The sequence below is a fragment of the Diadema setosum genome, chromosome 13, assembly GCF_964275005.1.
Source record: "Diadema setosum chromosome 13, eeDiaSeto1, whole genome shotgun sequence".
Lineage (NCBI taxonomy): Eukaryota > Metazoa > Echinodermata > Echinoidea > Diadematoida > Diadematidae > Diadema > Diadema setosum.
In genome coordinates, this window is record NC_092697.1 from 22,280,014 (window position 1) to 22,293,873 (window position 13,860).

A 13,860-nucleotide genomic window follows, 5' to 3' on the forward strand; every position below is an offset into this window, starting at 1 on the left:
CAAGCAAAGCTTTACTGAAAAATTCTAGACTACATCAAGCCACATCTACATTAAGGTACATATGACAATTATCATAGATCTCTCCTGTATATAATTTACTTACATAATATTTCTATGGTAATCCCTATTCCCTTCCTTCTCTCCAAGTGTATGGTCAACAGTTCTGTGAATTTTCAGCATTCCATTTTAGTTTAAATGATAGGAGTGAATGCTCTTTCCTGTACTGTACTTCACCACTAAGCAGTATTACTTCCAACCAAAAAGCATCCACTGACGAACAATAATCATAATCTTACTTAGATATTAAGACACTATTTTGACGTGGCACTTTTAATAGAACAGAACCTTGTGACTTTGGATCACAAACCTATAACAAAGTGCACATATAGTTTTATGGTAAACATGAAGTTGAGCATTTTTGTCAATAACATTAATTTCTGCTTTTTGGTATTTTGTGAAGGAATAGTCATTTTTTTTCCTATACATAAAGTTTGTATGCAAAGAGTTACTTGTGTATTACAAACTTTGCTTTTTAGCTTCCCCTTCATTTTCAACATCATTTACTAAATATCATACATATTGGCTTCACAATTTACAGTGTGTTTGTACTACAAGTGTATATTTTGATACATTTAGAATGCGTAGGCCCTATATTTTTGGTTTGGATATGTTTTGTACATAATAGTCTTTGTTGAAAATGAAAATGAAATGAAATTGCTAACAGCTTGTGCACTTTTAGCTCATGTAAGCCTTTGGCTCAGGTGAGCTATCACCATCTTTCATCGTCTTGGATTCTCTAGAACCAGAAGTGACAGAGCTTACTTAGTGATATGGGTACCCATATGTACATTGTATGTCAGTAAGTGTAATTTCAAGCTTCTTAATAGTGGATCCAAGGATGGCCTCTTCAGGGCCCTGGGGGATAGGGGCGATTGACCCAATTTTTCACATTATCAGTTTCTTCTGGAACACTCAGTGACAATTGTTCACCAAGCTTGCCAGATAACATTCCTACAATGACCAAATCTTAATTTGTTCAGAAGGGAACCATGTCCTTCCTTTTTTTTTTTAGGGGGGGGGGGGAGGGAGTAAAGAACCAAAATGAAAGTGAAAGAAGCTTTAGAAATAATGGTTCTCTTGAGCCAAAAGGGATGGATCTTAATTAGTGCTATGAGTATATACATTGGTGACTGTAGTTGAGAACCAAACAGGTTTCCATGAGCAATGGATATCAGAGTCATGCAAGTAGGTCAGTTGAGAACACTAACAACGCTTAATAGTACGTAGGCCCCATTGGTAATGGTTGCTAGCTATGGATTAATAGACATCATTCTACTAAGGCCACGTACTGGGGTGGAAGGAATGGATTATGACCAAAGGAAAAATTTCCTCTAGATTATCAAAGCTGTACTAAAGCTAAACATGATCTCCTCTAGGTTCCTGCTGGACACTTCATGTTCAATGCTGGCAAAGTAAAACTTATCAGCCCCTGTCTACTAATACAAACACACTCTTAAGTAAATTGTGATGAATGTATGCCATTAGCACATCTCCATACAGTACATAAAAAGTTACAGTCTATTCGTAGAGAAATAAATGTTCTTTGCTTAAACCTACACACACATAAACATAACACACATGACACATAAACACACATATCGAGTAAAATCACAAAGTACTTATTCCTCTGTACAAGTTGAAAATTACTACTTGATCATTCCTGCATATCATTCCTTATGATTTCATATCTTTTTTTTAATGTTAATTCTACACCATCGATTCAGCCTTTGAAAGAATATTTTTGCATAGAAAGAGATACAACATCAAGTATATAAAGAATGCATTTATACATGATTAGTATCATGACTTGTCATGTTTGACTGGATTTCCTCGCTCCCCTTTTTCAAGAAGTACCCACGTTCATGTACACCATGTATGCCTTCTCCTGCTGTAGATATCTGCTCATGGCATCATAGCACAGTTTGTACTGATCCTGCAGATTACATGATATTGAAAGAAACATGTCAGACTAAATGATTTCATACAATGGCAAGCATGAAATTGCTGCACTTAGGCTACATAGAAGTTATTATTTTTTTGTAGAGATACTTAAGATACTTGAAAGCAATTGAAATGCTTGGAGTATTTCAGAGCTGAACAGCATACCATTTTGGCCCTTCAACTCCTGTAATCTCTTCAATTATTTCTTGACTACCCCGTTCTCGTGCTCTAAGACAGAAATAATTGGAATGGCAATGTTATGTTCCAGTACATGAACTATATCATTTCAGCTAGTTCATCATGCAAAAACACAAAACATAACAAACATACACAAAATCTCTCCCCCCCAAAAAAAAAAAAAAAAAAATGAAATAAACTCACTTTCCAAACCTTATTTCCAGGAAAGAGATATGTTACGTGAAAATGAAAAGAGCTCCATTGAAATAACATCTTTTATGAAATAAAAGAAGGTTTTTTAAAACATTTTCATACCACTGAATCTACAGCTTATATTCTAATTAGTTTTCATTTGCATTTGTTCCCCATCTTTTAAAGCCTGTAAATGGTGGTTAAAATGGCAGATTGGATCTCATAAGTTGTATAATACTGATTATCATTACAGTTTTGTAGTTTGCTAAATACCAGCTCTTATCATTTAGTGATCGTGAATTCTGTAATCTCATTGGTCAATCAACCACTGAATATTTCCCATATTCCATGAATAAGGTCATATTGTGCGCATGCGCTAAATCCGCCACTGAATACTTTTTGTATTCCGTGATATGACGTCATGAAATTACACAGCTAGCTGCGCATGTACGTATGCGCGCATAATCAGCTCGCGAATCGTAAGTCAACATGGCTTACAGCCGGCGATTTCAACATCATTCACGAGAGGAAATCAGCAAGAAGAAGGTCAGCACAACGCCCAAAAATGTAGATCTACACTTAAAAAGATAAAATCGTTACCCCCTGCTGTTCATACGAAATACAGGAAATATCTACGGTCTGGTGCCATATTCCATTCGGCCTCCGGCCTCATGGAATATGGCACCAGACCGTAGATATTTGCCAGTATTTCGTGAACAAGCAGGGGGTAACTAATATCATTCACACAGTATAGACCTGAGTTAATTACCCTCAGTCTGTGATTGGCATACTATACCCTGCCAGAATAAAAGCAAAATTGCAAATATTATTTGAAAAGAAGTCAGTAGTTGAATTGCTAGCATAAAATTTACACCTAATTGACACCTAATGGAGAATGTCGTATTTACAAAACAGTATATGTAGGTACATGCATCCCTTAAAAGACACTTACAAGTGATTCCACCATGTTGGGTCTGTTGGTACGCAGTACCTGCACTGCATGGAAGATGTCTACTGCACTATCTCTCTGGCACTTGTCAATCACAGACCATAAAGCACAGAACACTCCACTTCGACCGACCCCATTTCTGTGAAGGATGAAAGGTCAAAACCTCACAAAACCATTACCATTTTTGCAGTTCATGTACAACACGAGCAGTTGATAAATGTGGGCCTATGTATGTTGTTCCCAATGAGATTAGAGTGATGGACATTCTCTTTTATTAGTTATGTTTGCTCATATCACAGAGGCAGACATTGGTATTGAAAGTTATTTCATAAATTGAATCCAGAGGGATACATGTGGGTAGGAAGTGGCTGCATGAACTCTTCACATCTGATTGTGAAGTCAGCAGAATGAGACACACGACTTAAATCCATACAATCACATTAAAAATTTACTACATTGCTCAAAATACCAGTGTATGGCCCTGAAGTAAAGGGGAAGGGGGTGGGGGAGTGAGCAGGAAAAGTTGTGGTTTCTTCTTATTTTAATCAATATCAAAAAGTTCTTATCCCCTCCCGTGCTGAATCTTTCTATGAGCATTATAGTTCTGAAATGAATGGATACCGGTGTGCTGTATTCTCTGCACCCTGAATAACATTTCAAATTTGGCTTCAACTACTATGTATGACAGAGGGTAATTTCAAATAATCCATCCTACCCATGCAGGGTGTAACTTGAAAATCAGAAACATCTGTGGCATGAAACAATCGTGAATTGAAGCTGACGGCCTTTTTGCGGCACGAAACTTCCGTGAATGACCGACCATAAAAACAATCATGATTATACTGCATTACACATGCTAGTATTATACATTATGTATCATGTAGCCAAAAACATTTACATGCGTTTTGCTGTTGCAAATTTTGGCTCCTTGAGAAATTTACAAAAGTTTCATGCATCTAAAAATCTTCGGTTTTACAGTACTCGATTTGCTATGAAATGACAGGGGAATTAAAGACTGATGTCAAAGATGTTTTTGTGTTCTGAGAAAGTAGTGTTTATTGAAAGGTAATTTGTATTAATTGACACGCAAACCTCATATTTTCTGTTATTACACTTCTGGTATGACTGCATACCAGGTAAGCCATATTATTTAGCAATTCTCCCTCTCTCTCTCTATATATATATATACATATATATATTTCTTTTTTTTTTACGAATCAACACTTCAAAATTTGAGTGGTCAAATTGCAATTGTGGAGTACAGTACTGAACATAAAAATGTAATTATGCATGTCACATGCATTGAAAGATCAGAGTTGATATTTTTGGATTACGTTCTTAAATTTGCAAAATTGCACCCAACTCTTGAAATTTGCAAAACTGAAATACCTCATGAAATACAGGCCCTAGGCCCTACAGCATATAGGCCCTACAGTAGTTTTTTTTTTTTTTTTTTTTTTTGGGGGGGGGGGCAGACATTTTATAGTTATTTACTTTAAAAAAGCAAGAAATAAAAAAAAAATCCAAAACTAATATTGTGTGGCTGGTCAAACATAGGGGCCATCCCATTACGACTAAGAGGCAACCATTGGGTATAATATGGGAGATGTCCAAAGTTTAATAGACTAAAGATTAAACTCACATGCAGTGAACGATGACTGGGCCTGAGGTGTGGGCAGTCTTGACCTCCTTCTGTACTGCCTTCACAAGATGGATGAGTGATATTGGAGATCGTAGCTTGTTGCTTGCAGCACTCCATCCATACAGTCTGAATTGGGTCACACTCACACTCTGGTTGTGACAAAAAAAAAAAAGCAATACTACTTTAGAGAAATCCTTACTATTTGTTTAGGTTTAAACTTTAATTATACTACCCCCATCTTAAAAATCTAAACTGACAATCCTGTAAATGATTTTTTTAAAATCATATTGATCAACACTATTAACTTTCCTTTTATTGTGTATTATAGTAGTCTTAGAAGATAATAACATGCTAGCCTTACCAATTACTTAATAAAGTCACTTTATTCCCCTAGTGTAGACAGTGAATAGTTTTGACTTCATGTGTTGGTATGATGGCTGGATAATTCACGTCTGCCACTATACTTCTTCATACTTTCATGCAAACTGCAACAAGAGACTGTCATCTTCCATGTTAATAGATTATCAAGCGACAGGTATTTTTTTTTATTCAATCTCTAGATTCATCAGTATATGTCTTAATTCACTCACTCACACACTAAACTAGTGCATCAAAGAATTCATAGCTTCATCTATCTAGGATACAAAAAAAAAAATCTAATGATATACAGAATATCACACACACACACACACACACGCACGCACACACACACATTTTGTTTTCCCCAGAGTTTATTGCATTATACAGTTCATCACATTAGAAAAGAGAAAGTAACACTAAACACTGGTGTGTATGCTTTCAAATTTTACACAAACCTCTCCCTTGCTTGAGACAGTAAAGGTATCAGAGTCAAAGAAAGGTGCACTTGAAGATCCAACTCGTTCAACATTCAGAGACCCCAACTGAAGAGTGCCCTCATTAGGCCAGTACTGAGCACACGCCTGGAGGAGAAAGAGAGTTTCAGACAGGTGGGTTATCTTAACCCACTTTCCAAGGAAAACAAGAGTGTAAGAAAATCTTCTTCTTCTGTCGTATGTATGATGCAGTACAACGAGGTGGGAGTTATAGCTTTATAGGTTGATATCCAGAAAATTGCATCATTGATACTGATGCTTGGATGCGGTCTAACTCGTTGCTTCTAAACCATAGCAAGTGTGAACTTATCCTTTTTGGTTCTAAGTCTCACTTGAACATGCAAGTTGGATATCGATTCCATTTCCATTGTAGGCAACAATATCCCTCTGTCAAAGTTATGTCGCAGTCTCGGTGTTATGTTTGACTCTCACACGGTTACGTGTTGTAGGTTTTCAATTTTATATAATTTTGTCATTCAAGCTCCTATTCTGAGCATTCAATTTCACGCATTTTACGCTCGCATCATGGAAGCAGCATTCAAATCCAAAATATGGTCATTCAAATTCACTATCGGAGCTATCCATTTTTCATTTGCGTCATTCAAATCTAAGATAGGAGCATGAATTTCATATCAGCAATGAGCATTCAAATTCCTTTCAAACCGGCGCGCCACGGCGATGGAATCTCGTCGGTCATTCAAATTTGTTGATATCAATCATGTTCCAAAAAAGTGCACTCAATTCAAAATAAGTCCTGCATTTAGTTAGCATGGGGGCGTGTATGTGTGTCTTTTTCACATAGCTTTGCATTGATTGGGGTTCATGATGAAGATTATTTATTTTGCCGTATGGGTCCACCTGTTCATTCTGAAATTTGAACTTAACGAGCATAATGAGGGTAAAATGGCAGCCATATACAAGCACATCGGGCACTGTATGGAAGCGAGAATATAGGGGAGGTTGATTGACACCTTCTTAAAAACAATTTCGAATACATGGAAGCAGAAACCGCGAACATCGTAGGCCTATACGTCTTGTTTGTTGTTTATTGATATTTAATTTGTTAACTCTTACTTTTGCGGGACTTTGTGTGTCCTTGTGTGTCAGCTTGTCTTTGAATTGATGCATTGTTTAGTTACTGTTGGAGCATTGTCCTCTTTTATTGCGTGCGGGGTCATCAAGGAGTAGGCATATGTTTCAATTGTTGTTAAATTATTTCGAGCACTACTATTTGGACCTTATGATTTAAATTGTCTTGAAATGAAAAAAAAAAGGAAAACATGAACAGAAAACAATACAAAAGCATGAAACGTAATTGAATGCATAGACTATTTTGTTTTACAAGAAACTTTCGCCCATTTCTGCTTGCATCCTTATCCAATTAACCTCATTTTTTAAAATATGTTTTTATAAACAATACATTACCTTTAAACATATATACTGCAAAAATATTGGTGTAACATTTAACATCATGGGTGTTACATCTAACACTGATCAAGTGTCGATAGAGGACACCGACAGGTGTAGAAATTATGTTGCGATAATGTTGAAAAGTGTTCATCTTGAACTTTGTGGTGTTAATTCAACAATGACACCACATGGTGTTGATTTGATATTGCTGGTGTTAATGTCAATGGTATAACATCTGCCCAGTGTCAATAGGAGACCACATCAACTGGTATTACTGTGGTGTTAATGTGTTTACATATTTTTTTTTTTTAAATCAAGTACTTTATCGGAAAGTTCTTGTTCATCTTGTTGAAATTAAAAATCAACAAGAAGAACAACAGCTAATTACATGTCTAAAAAAAAGAAAGTTTTATATTTTGAAGTGACACCGGAGGTAGTAATTTAACACACACAAAAAAAGCTGGGTGTTTCATATTTAGCATCCGACGTTTTGCAGTGTATTCATAAGCATAATACGCCTTTGGGAGTGGTGTATACCAGTGTGCTGATATAAAGTACTTTCGTCCCTTTCTCCCCCATCCTCACCTCATTAACCCTTCTTCAAAAGTCTATTCCATTTCCTTCATGAAATTGATTGCACGAAGTAAGAAATTTATCATCTTAAAATGAAATTGAACGCACAAAGCAAGATCATCCGGACTATCGCGTGAATTTGAATGCACGAGTAGTGCTCGCATTTGGAAATTGAATGCACACAATGAATTTGATTTGACGGAAACGAAATATAGCGTTCCCATAAATGAAATTGATCGCTTGCATTCCGAATTTGAATTATTTTCGCGTGCCTGCGCTGCGTGAATTTGATTGCACATTCGTGAATTGGAATGACATAATTAATAAAACTGACCGGGAAAACCTATGTTATCTAAGTTACGGATCCAGTTCAGGGCAGCCTCACTTGCTTTAGCAAGTTGCAATATAACTATCTAAGAAAATATCAAATTGTCATAGACATTATAAATGACTCACCGGATTTGGTGAAGAGCCTGGAAGAGATACGTGGAGTTTTTTTTTTTTTTCTGTCTGTACATTCGTGTATTCAAGTGTTTTTGTTTCCTCCATGGAATTGTATTTGTCAAATTATGAGCAATACTCGTTTGTAGTGACAAAATTACCATCCTCCCTTTTGATATACCAACAATTGTACAGATACTGAAGACTATTGTGCAACATGTTATAGGTTTAGTGTCCTTTTTCTTTACGTCTTATGGCATATGCGATGAAAAGTTTGATTAATAAAACCCTAAGCTTTCTCACGCCTTGAAGCAACCACAAAGATAACTAGAGGGTAGAAACTTGCTAGTTTTATCTTCCTTTCTGTACAACTTGCCTTTATGTTGCTGGAAAGACACTAACTTTGATGGCTCCCCCAAAAAGATAATAATAATAATAAATAGAAGAAAAAATACCACCATCACAAAACAAAAACAAAAATCATATGCAATAATGACTGTTCAATCAAATCTAAAACAGAAACTGAAACAAAAAAAAAAACAAAACAAAACCCAACTATTTATTTATTGGGAAATTGGGGTTGAAAGTTTACAAGAAAGGATATATAGGTCCCTGTTTGTGACTAAATGTTTGCAATAATTAAGATATACCATACTGGGTGTGGTATGCTGGCTCTTTGATGCCATAGTAACCACTTACCTCATCGGTTGGGTCAAGCTCATTGAGCATGACAATGACAGGACACTTCAGGTCAAAGACAAGTCGCCACATGTCCACTACTGTATTGGGCAAGGGAGCCTGGGTAGCTACAAAGACATCTTTGTGTGTGAAAGTCTGAAAAAAAAAAACCGCAAGCAGAATTGTTACAGAGGAAGCAATGTAGCAATGATGAAAGGTAAACTTGTATTGTGAAGGTACTGCCAACAGAACTCGTAGTAGTAGATGTGACAGCAGTGGTACTAGAAGCATTATTATTGATGGTAGAAATGACATTTCAGTGCTAGGAGGAGAAGTTTGCTTTTAATCTCTGCCTGCTTTTTTGAAGCATTTCAGAAACCCCAATTGACACGCACTGAACGTAAATTAACTTTACTGCCACATCCACATATGCAATGGATATATGCCCAGAAGACACCGGGACATAATTTTATCCAACTGGATTCATGAACATGCCTGCTCAACGTCAAGGCAAGAGAATAAAGCGAAGTACCATTATGGGAATTTAAAATGAAAAAGCAACAGATGTACTGGTAGAGGTAGTAAAGTCAAGCTGTAGTTGTATCACAAATCACCATGACAGTACAAGCAAAACCACTGATGGCAGAAATACTTTTGTGGTTGCATGAGAGATTCTGCATTGAGCGGTCTTAGAATAAGTTTTATGCAAATCTATTTCAGAGGATTACTATTAGTCTGGTGTTGTGTATGAAACATTAATGCGTTATGTATAAAGAAAAGTAGGACACTATCACATTATATTCTTTGTATAACTGTGCCCATGTATCCCAAAACCTTCAAAAGAGTTATACAGGTTGCTTTTGCAGTATCGATTACCCTGATTAATCATACACATATCAACTCCAGTGATTCTTAGATTCTTGTGGATTAGATAAGGTTACCTTTTTGATTTAAATTGCGGTGTTGAAGCATTAAATGAAGCATATAAAGTTGTGTTTTAATTGACAGTTTTGTAAAACTTTTCTGTTGTGAATTGGTTTTCTTTATTTTCAACACATGATGTAGGACCTACACTGTATGGCCCGAATTCTCAAAGGTGGAATAACTTTATTACACCGCTTATTCCGCCGATTTATTACGCCTCTTATGCAAATCAGGCCCTCGTGACGTAAAATGACGCGATTTCTTCCCCTGAATCTATTGCCAATGGTGGAATAACTTACTCCCCGGAATAACTATTCCGCGGAATAGTTATTCCAGCTTTGAGAATTCGGACCTATGTGAAGAATTAGCATAAAACTCATCCATACAACCTTTAAAATTAGTCAAAATTTAGCTTTGACACTGAAACAATTATAAATGGATTGTTGATGAGTGTATCAATCACAGTAGTTTTCATGGACTTTTAAATCCCAAGTTTTTTAGATTTGGAAAAAAATACGGATGGTTTCACAACTGGACAATGAAAATCACTGAATAAGCCATGCATCTTTTTAGCTGACAAAACATATTTTCTTATTTGAACACAAGGGCAGACATGTAAACAACTCTTAACAAAAATACACATTCCTCCATAAACTTCATCAGGTTTCCTAGTTCTGGAAATGGGAACCTACAAGCCTGGAATGAACATTGATGAGGTGATTATATTGATACTCACATTCATAAATGATGCATTGATGTAATCAGTAGAATCTTCAAGTCCTTCTGAGACAAGGCAGGGTCTCTTTGTCTCCACTTAATGTACAAAGAAGACAGATAGCAAGCAGAAATCATGATGGCACATATTGCCCAGGAGCAGAATAATGCCCCCTCCCACTCTCTCCATCAGCAACAAATGCTTCACATATCCACACTGTATGTCACGACTGATACCAAAAAAAAAAATCTTTTTTTTTTTATCAGATTGAAGGACTGTTGATTACTTAACAAAATATAATATGTACTAAAATATGTATGCCAGTAACAGCTGTGTCATGGATGACAGTTTTACTCATAATTTGAACTAAAGAAAGCATGTCATATCTTCTCTACTACATGAAACATAATTTACCATTATAAGTGTTGTTCCACTTTTTAAATTTGTGAATGATCAAACTAAAACAGTTAAAATGTAAGGTTACAAGAGAACAAGAACCCACAGTACTAAGAAAAAGAAAGATTAACATATTTTATTGTGTTTGCTAATGTGAAGTTATTCATTCTTTAGGTTTCTTGCTGACATTATCTCTTGAAAGGGATTTCTCTTTGTTTCTAGCAAGACAAAAATGTAAGGCAGATTTGTTTTCAATTATTTTCTTTAAAACTTTAAAAGGCAGGTTCCTTCATTCGAGTTGCCTTGACTCACATGGCAAGATGTCTTGGAATCTGTTCTTGTTCTTGTTTTGAGGCATCTTTCCTCCCTTGAAGGCGTTGCTAGGAGGAACTGGTGCTAGTATGTCAAGCAACTGAAAAAGAAAAGATTCTGTCTGGTTAAAAGGGCTTTTCCTACATTGTACTTTGTAGAAAGGAAATGGATGGTTCTAAATTCAACATGACGACTGCGGGTGAAGTGTCAAGTTATCACAATGACAAAACATGTCTTTTGACAAGTCAGCTACGCTCCGTCAATGTCTGTACAGCAAGTTCATGCAACATGCCACCACAAAAAGTTTGGTTTTAAGAAGATCTCACAGGAATACTTTTCTCTGATTTTGTTTTGTTTTTATTATTTCCCCAAAGTGATAAAGCAGAACTCTTCTCTGTTATTCTAAAAGTAATCAACACAAGCCATGCCTTGGCATTGGTGTTGAACTTTTTCTCACCTCGTATTCTAACTGAATGTTAGTTTTCTTTGTCTTTGGGTCCATCCTGTTGAGAGTTTCTAGCTTCTTCTTGAACTGTGACACAGGAATATTGTTGGTCTGGCCCGACATGTAGATCTCAAGAAGAGCATTGTAGATGAACACATATTGATCCTGTACAGGGAGGACATCAAATCTAGTGGGCTAGTAATAGTAAGAGGTCATTCTTTTCATTTGAGTTTAAATTCAGATTTAAATCAGAGTTTTTTGCATTTAACATATTACAAATGAAATATAATATTCACTTTTTCTTTTCTTTTTCAAAAACAGTAAGACATACAATGAGAATATTCAAACAAAAATAATATTACTCAATAGTCAGATAATGGATTCGAAAGGAATGTTGATTTGATGCTTTTCAAATTGAGGGAAAAACAGTGGTCTGACTGACTTATGTAATAGAATGTGTTGGTGGAATCACAGTGTAAGAATAAACCTACCTTCGTGATAGATTATAAAAAGAACGCAAATAACAAAAGTTTTGAATTTTAAATCTTAAAATATCACTATGATGACATGAAAATGATGAATAAAGACAACATGACGAAGGAAAACTGTCTCAGCGTCAACGTATTGATTTTTCATACCACAGAAAGTTTATATCAGGAATCAAAATCAAGCAACAAAAAAAAAAAACAGTTTTCCCATGTTGCCTTCACACTCCGTACAGAAGATCGCACAGAAATGTTTGAAATGCATAGAATTATCTGAAATGTACCCATAATTAATCAAGAAGTCATTTTGAACATTTGAACTTTTGACATTGCAGCACATGTGTGCATGCATCGCGCAGCACACGTAGACAATGATTGGACAGCAATTTGATGAATGGCCTACACTTAATGTACAGTAAATCAACAAGATTCATGTTGAATGGAAATGAAGATTGTGATTGACAAATGTGATTTCAAAAAAATGGCATCCAGCAGATGTTACAGTTCAATGATCATTCTGACAAGGGGATACTTACTACCAGTATTCCTGAGCGAGACCAAGCAAAGTTGGAAAAGTTATGTTGATGACATATTATGAGATAATAAGATCGCAAAATTCATACAGAAATTGTTAACCAAACAAATGAATAAATACAGCTGTGATGAAAAAAAAAATTGAGATCTTCGGGTGTGCTGCAGATCACCTAATGTAGGTATTCCCGCCCAATTTTATCAGATTTGCATTCGATTAACAATGCAATCATTCAAGTTCGAATGAATTTGAATGATCACCGAGATCAACATTCAAAAAGGCCACTAGCTCATTCAATTTAATTTCATCAGCATATGATTTCATGAGTTTTTTCAAATAAACACATAAAAAGGGCGTTAAAATGAAAAATGAACGTGCAACGCATTCAAATTTACATCAGCTCAGCCGTGAAGAACGTTAAGGAATTCAAATTCACGATAAGGCAAACATTAATAACACATGGACAGTGTTTGTCATTGTTGCCTTTACTCTTTGAAGTTACTCATTTGTTTGAATATACAAACTCAATGTGCCTTGAAATGGGGATTTTGCCTGATAATAGCTAATATCTTGCACTAGTCCACTTTCAAACACATACATTTTATTTACGCAGGACTTACGCGGCAGCTGGAGCAGAGTATACATGAATATCTTGAATATGAACACATCTATAGTGAGCGAAGCATTTGACAACCAGCAAGAGTAGGCCTATATTACTGGCAAAAACCTGAAACGGGTCCTCAGTAAAGCCGATTGTGGCATCTTGTCATACAGACACGGGGAATGTAGGAATGGAATCCAAAATTTAAATATTATTAAAAATGGACGTGGACATACAAGAAATTATGATGTATGACCATTCTCTATAAAATTAATGTTACATCCGTTTATCCCCTAATTGAAAGTGGAATAAAGGTTGACAGGAAAGAAAACGGTAGAGCCTACATAAAATACAATTAAGATTAACTAATTAAATGAAACTTTGAAATGAAAATGAATTCCTAACCAAAAATAACAATTGAAATGAACCATGGGAGTAGATCAGTGACAAAAATTGCTTTAATTTGAACGCCTTTTCCTTAAATCAAATGCAAACCTGGAAATCCTGTAATATTAATGACAATTGAAACTACA

At 35.7% G+C, this 13,860-nt stretch overlaps 1 protein-coding gene across 1 annotated transcript in view; it reads right to left on the bottom strand.

Annotated features, from left to right (window-relative positions):
• Positions 1 to 1,903: 1,903 nt before the first annotated feature.
• The window catches only part of LOC140237026 (receptor-type tyrosine-protein phosphatase T-like), a 42,830-nt gene continuing 30,873 nt past the window's right edge, over positions 1,904 to 13,860 (bottom strand). The window contains exons 18-25 of the mRNA XM_072316970.1: positions 11,722 to 11,874; positions 11,265 to 11,364; positions 10,578 to 10,654; positions 8,939 to 9,073; positions 5,777 to 5,902; positions 4,962 to 5,110; positions 3,323 to 3,458; positions 1,904 to 1,993 (exon numbers count right to left, since the gene is read on the bottom strand). Coding sequence (XP_072173071.1) covers positions 1,904 to 1,993; positions 3,323 to 3,458; positions 4,962 to 5,110; positions 5,777 to 5,902; positions 8,939 to 9,073; positions 10,578 to 10,654; positions 11,265 to 11,364; positions 11,722 to 11,874 — 966 coding nt within the window. The remainder of the gene's footprint in view (positions 1,994 to 3,322; positions 3,459 to 4,961; positions 5,111 to 5,776; positions 5,903 to 8,938; positions 9,074 to 10,577; positions 10,655 to 11,264; positions 11,365 to 11,721; positions 11,875 to 13,860) is intronic.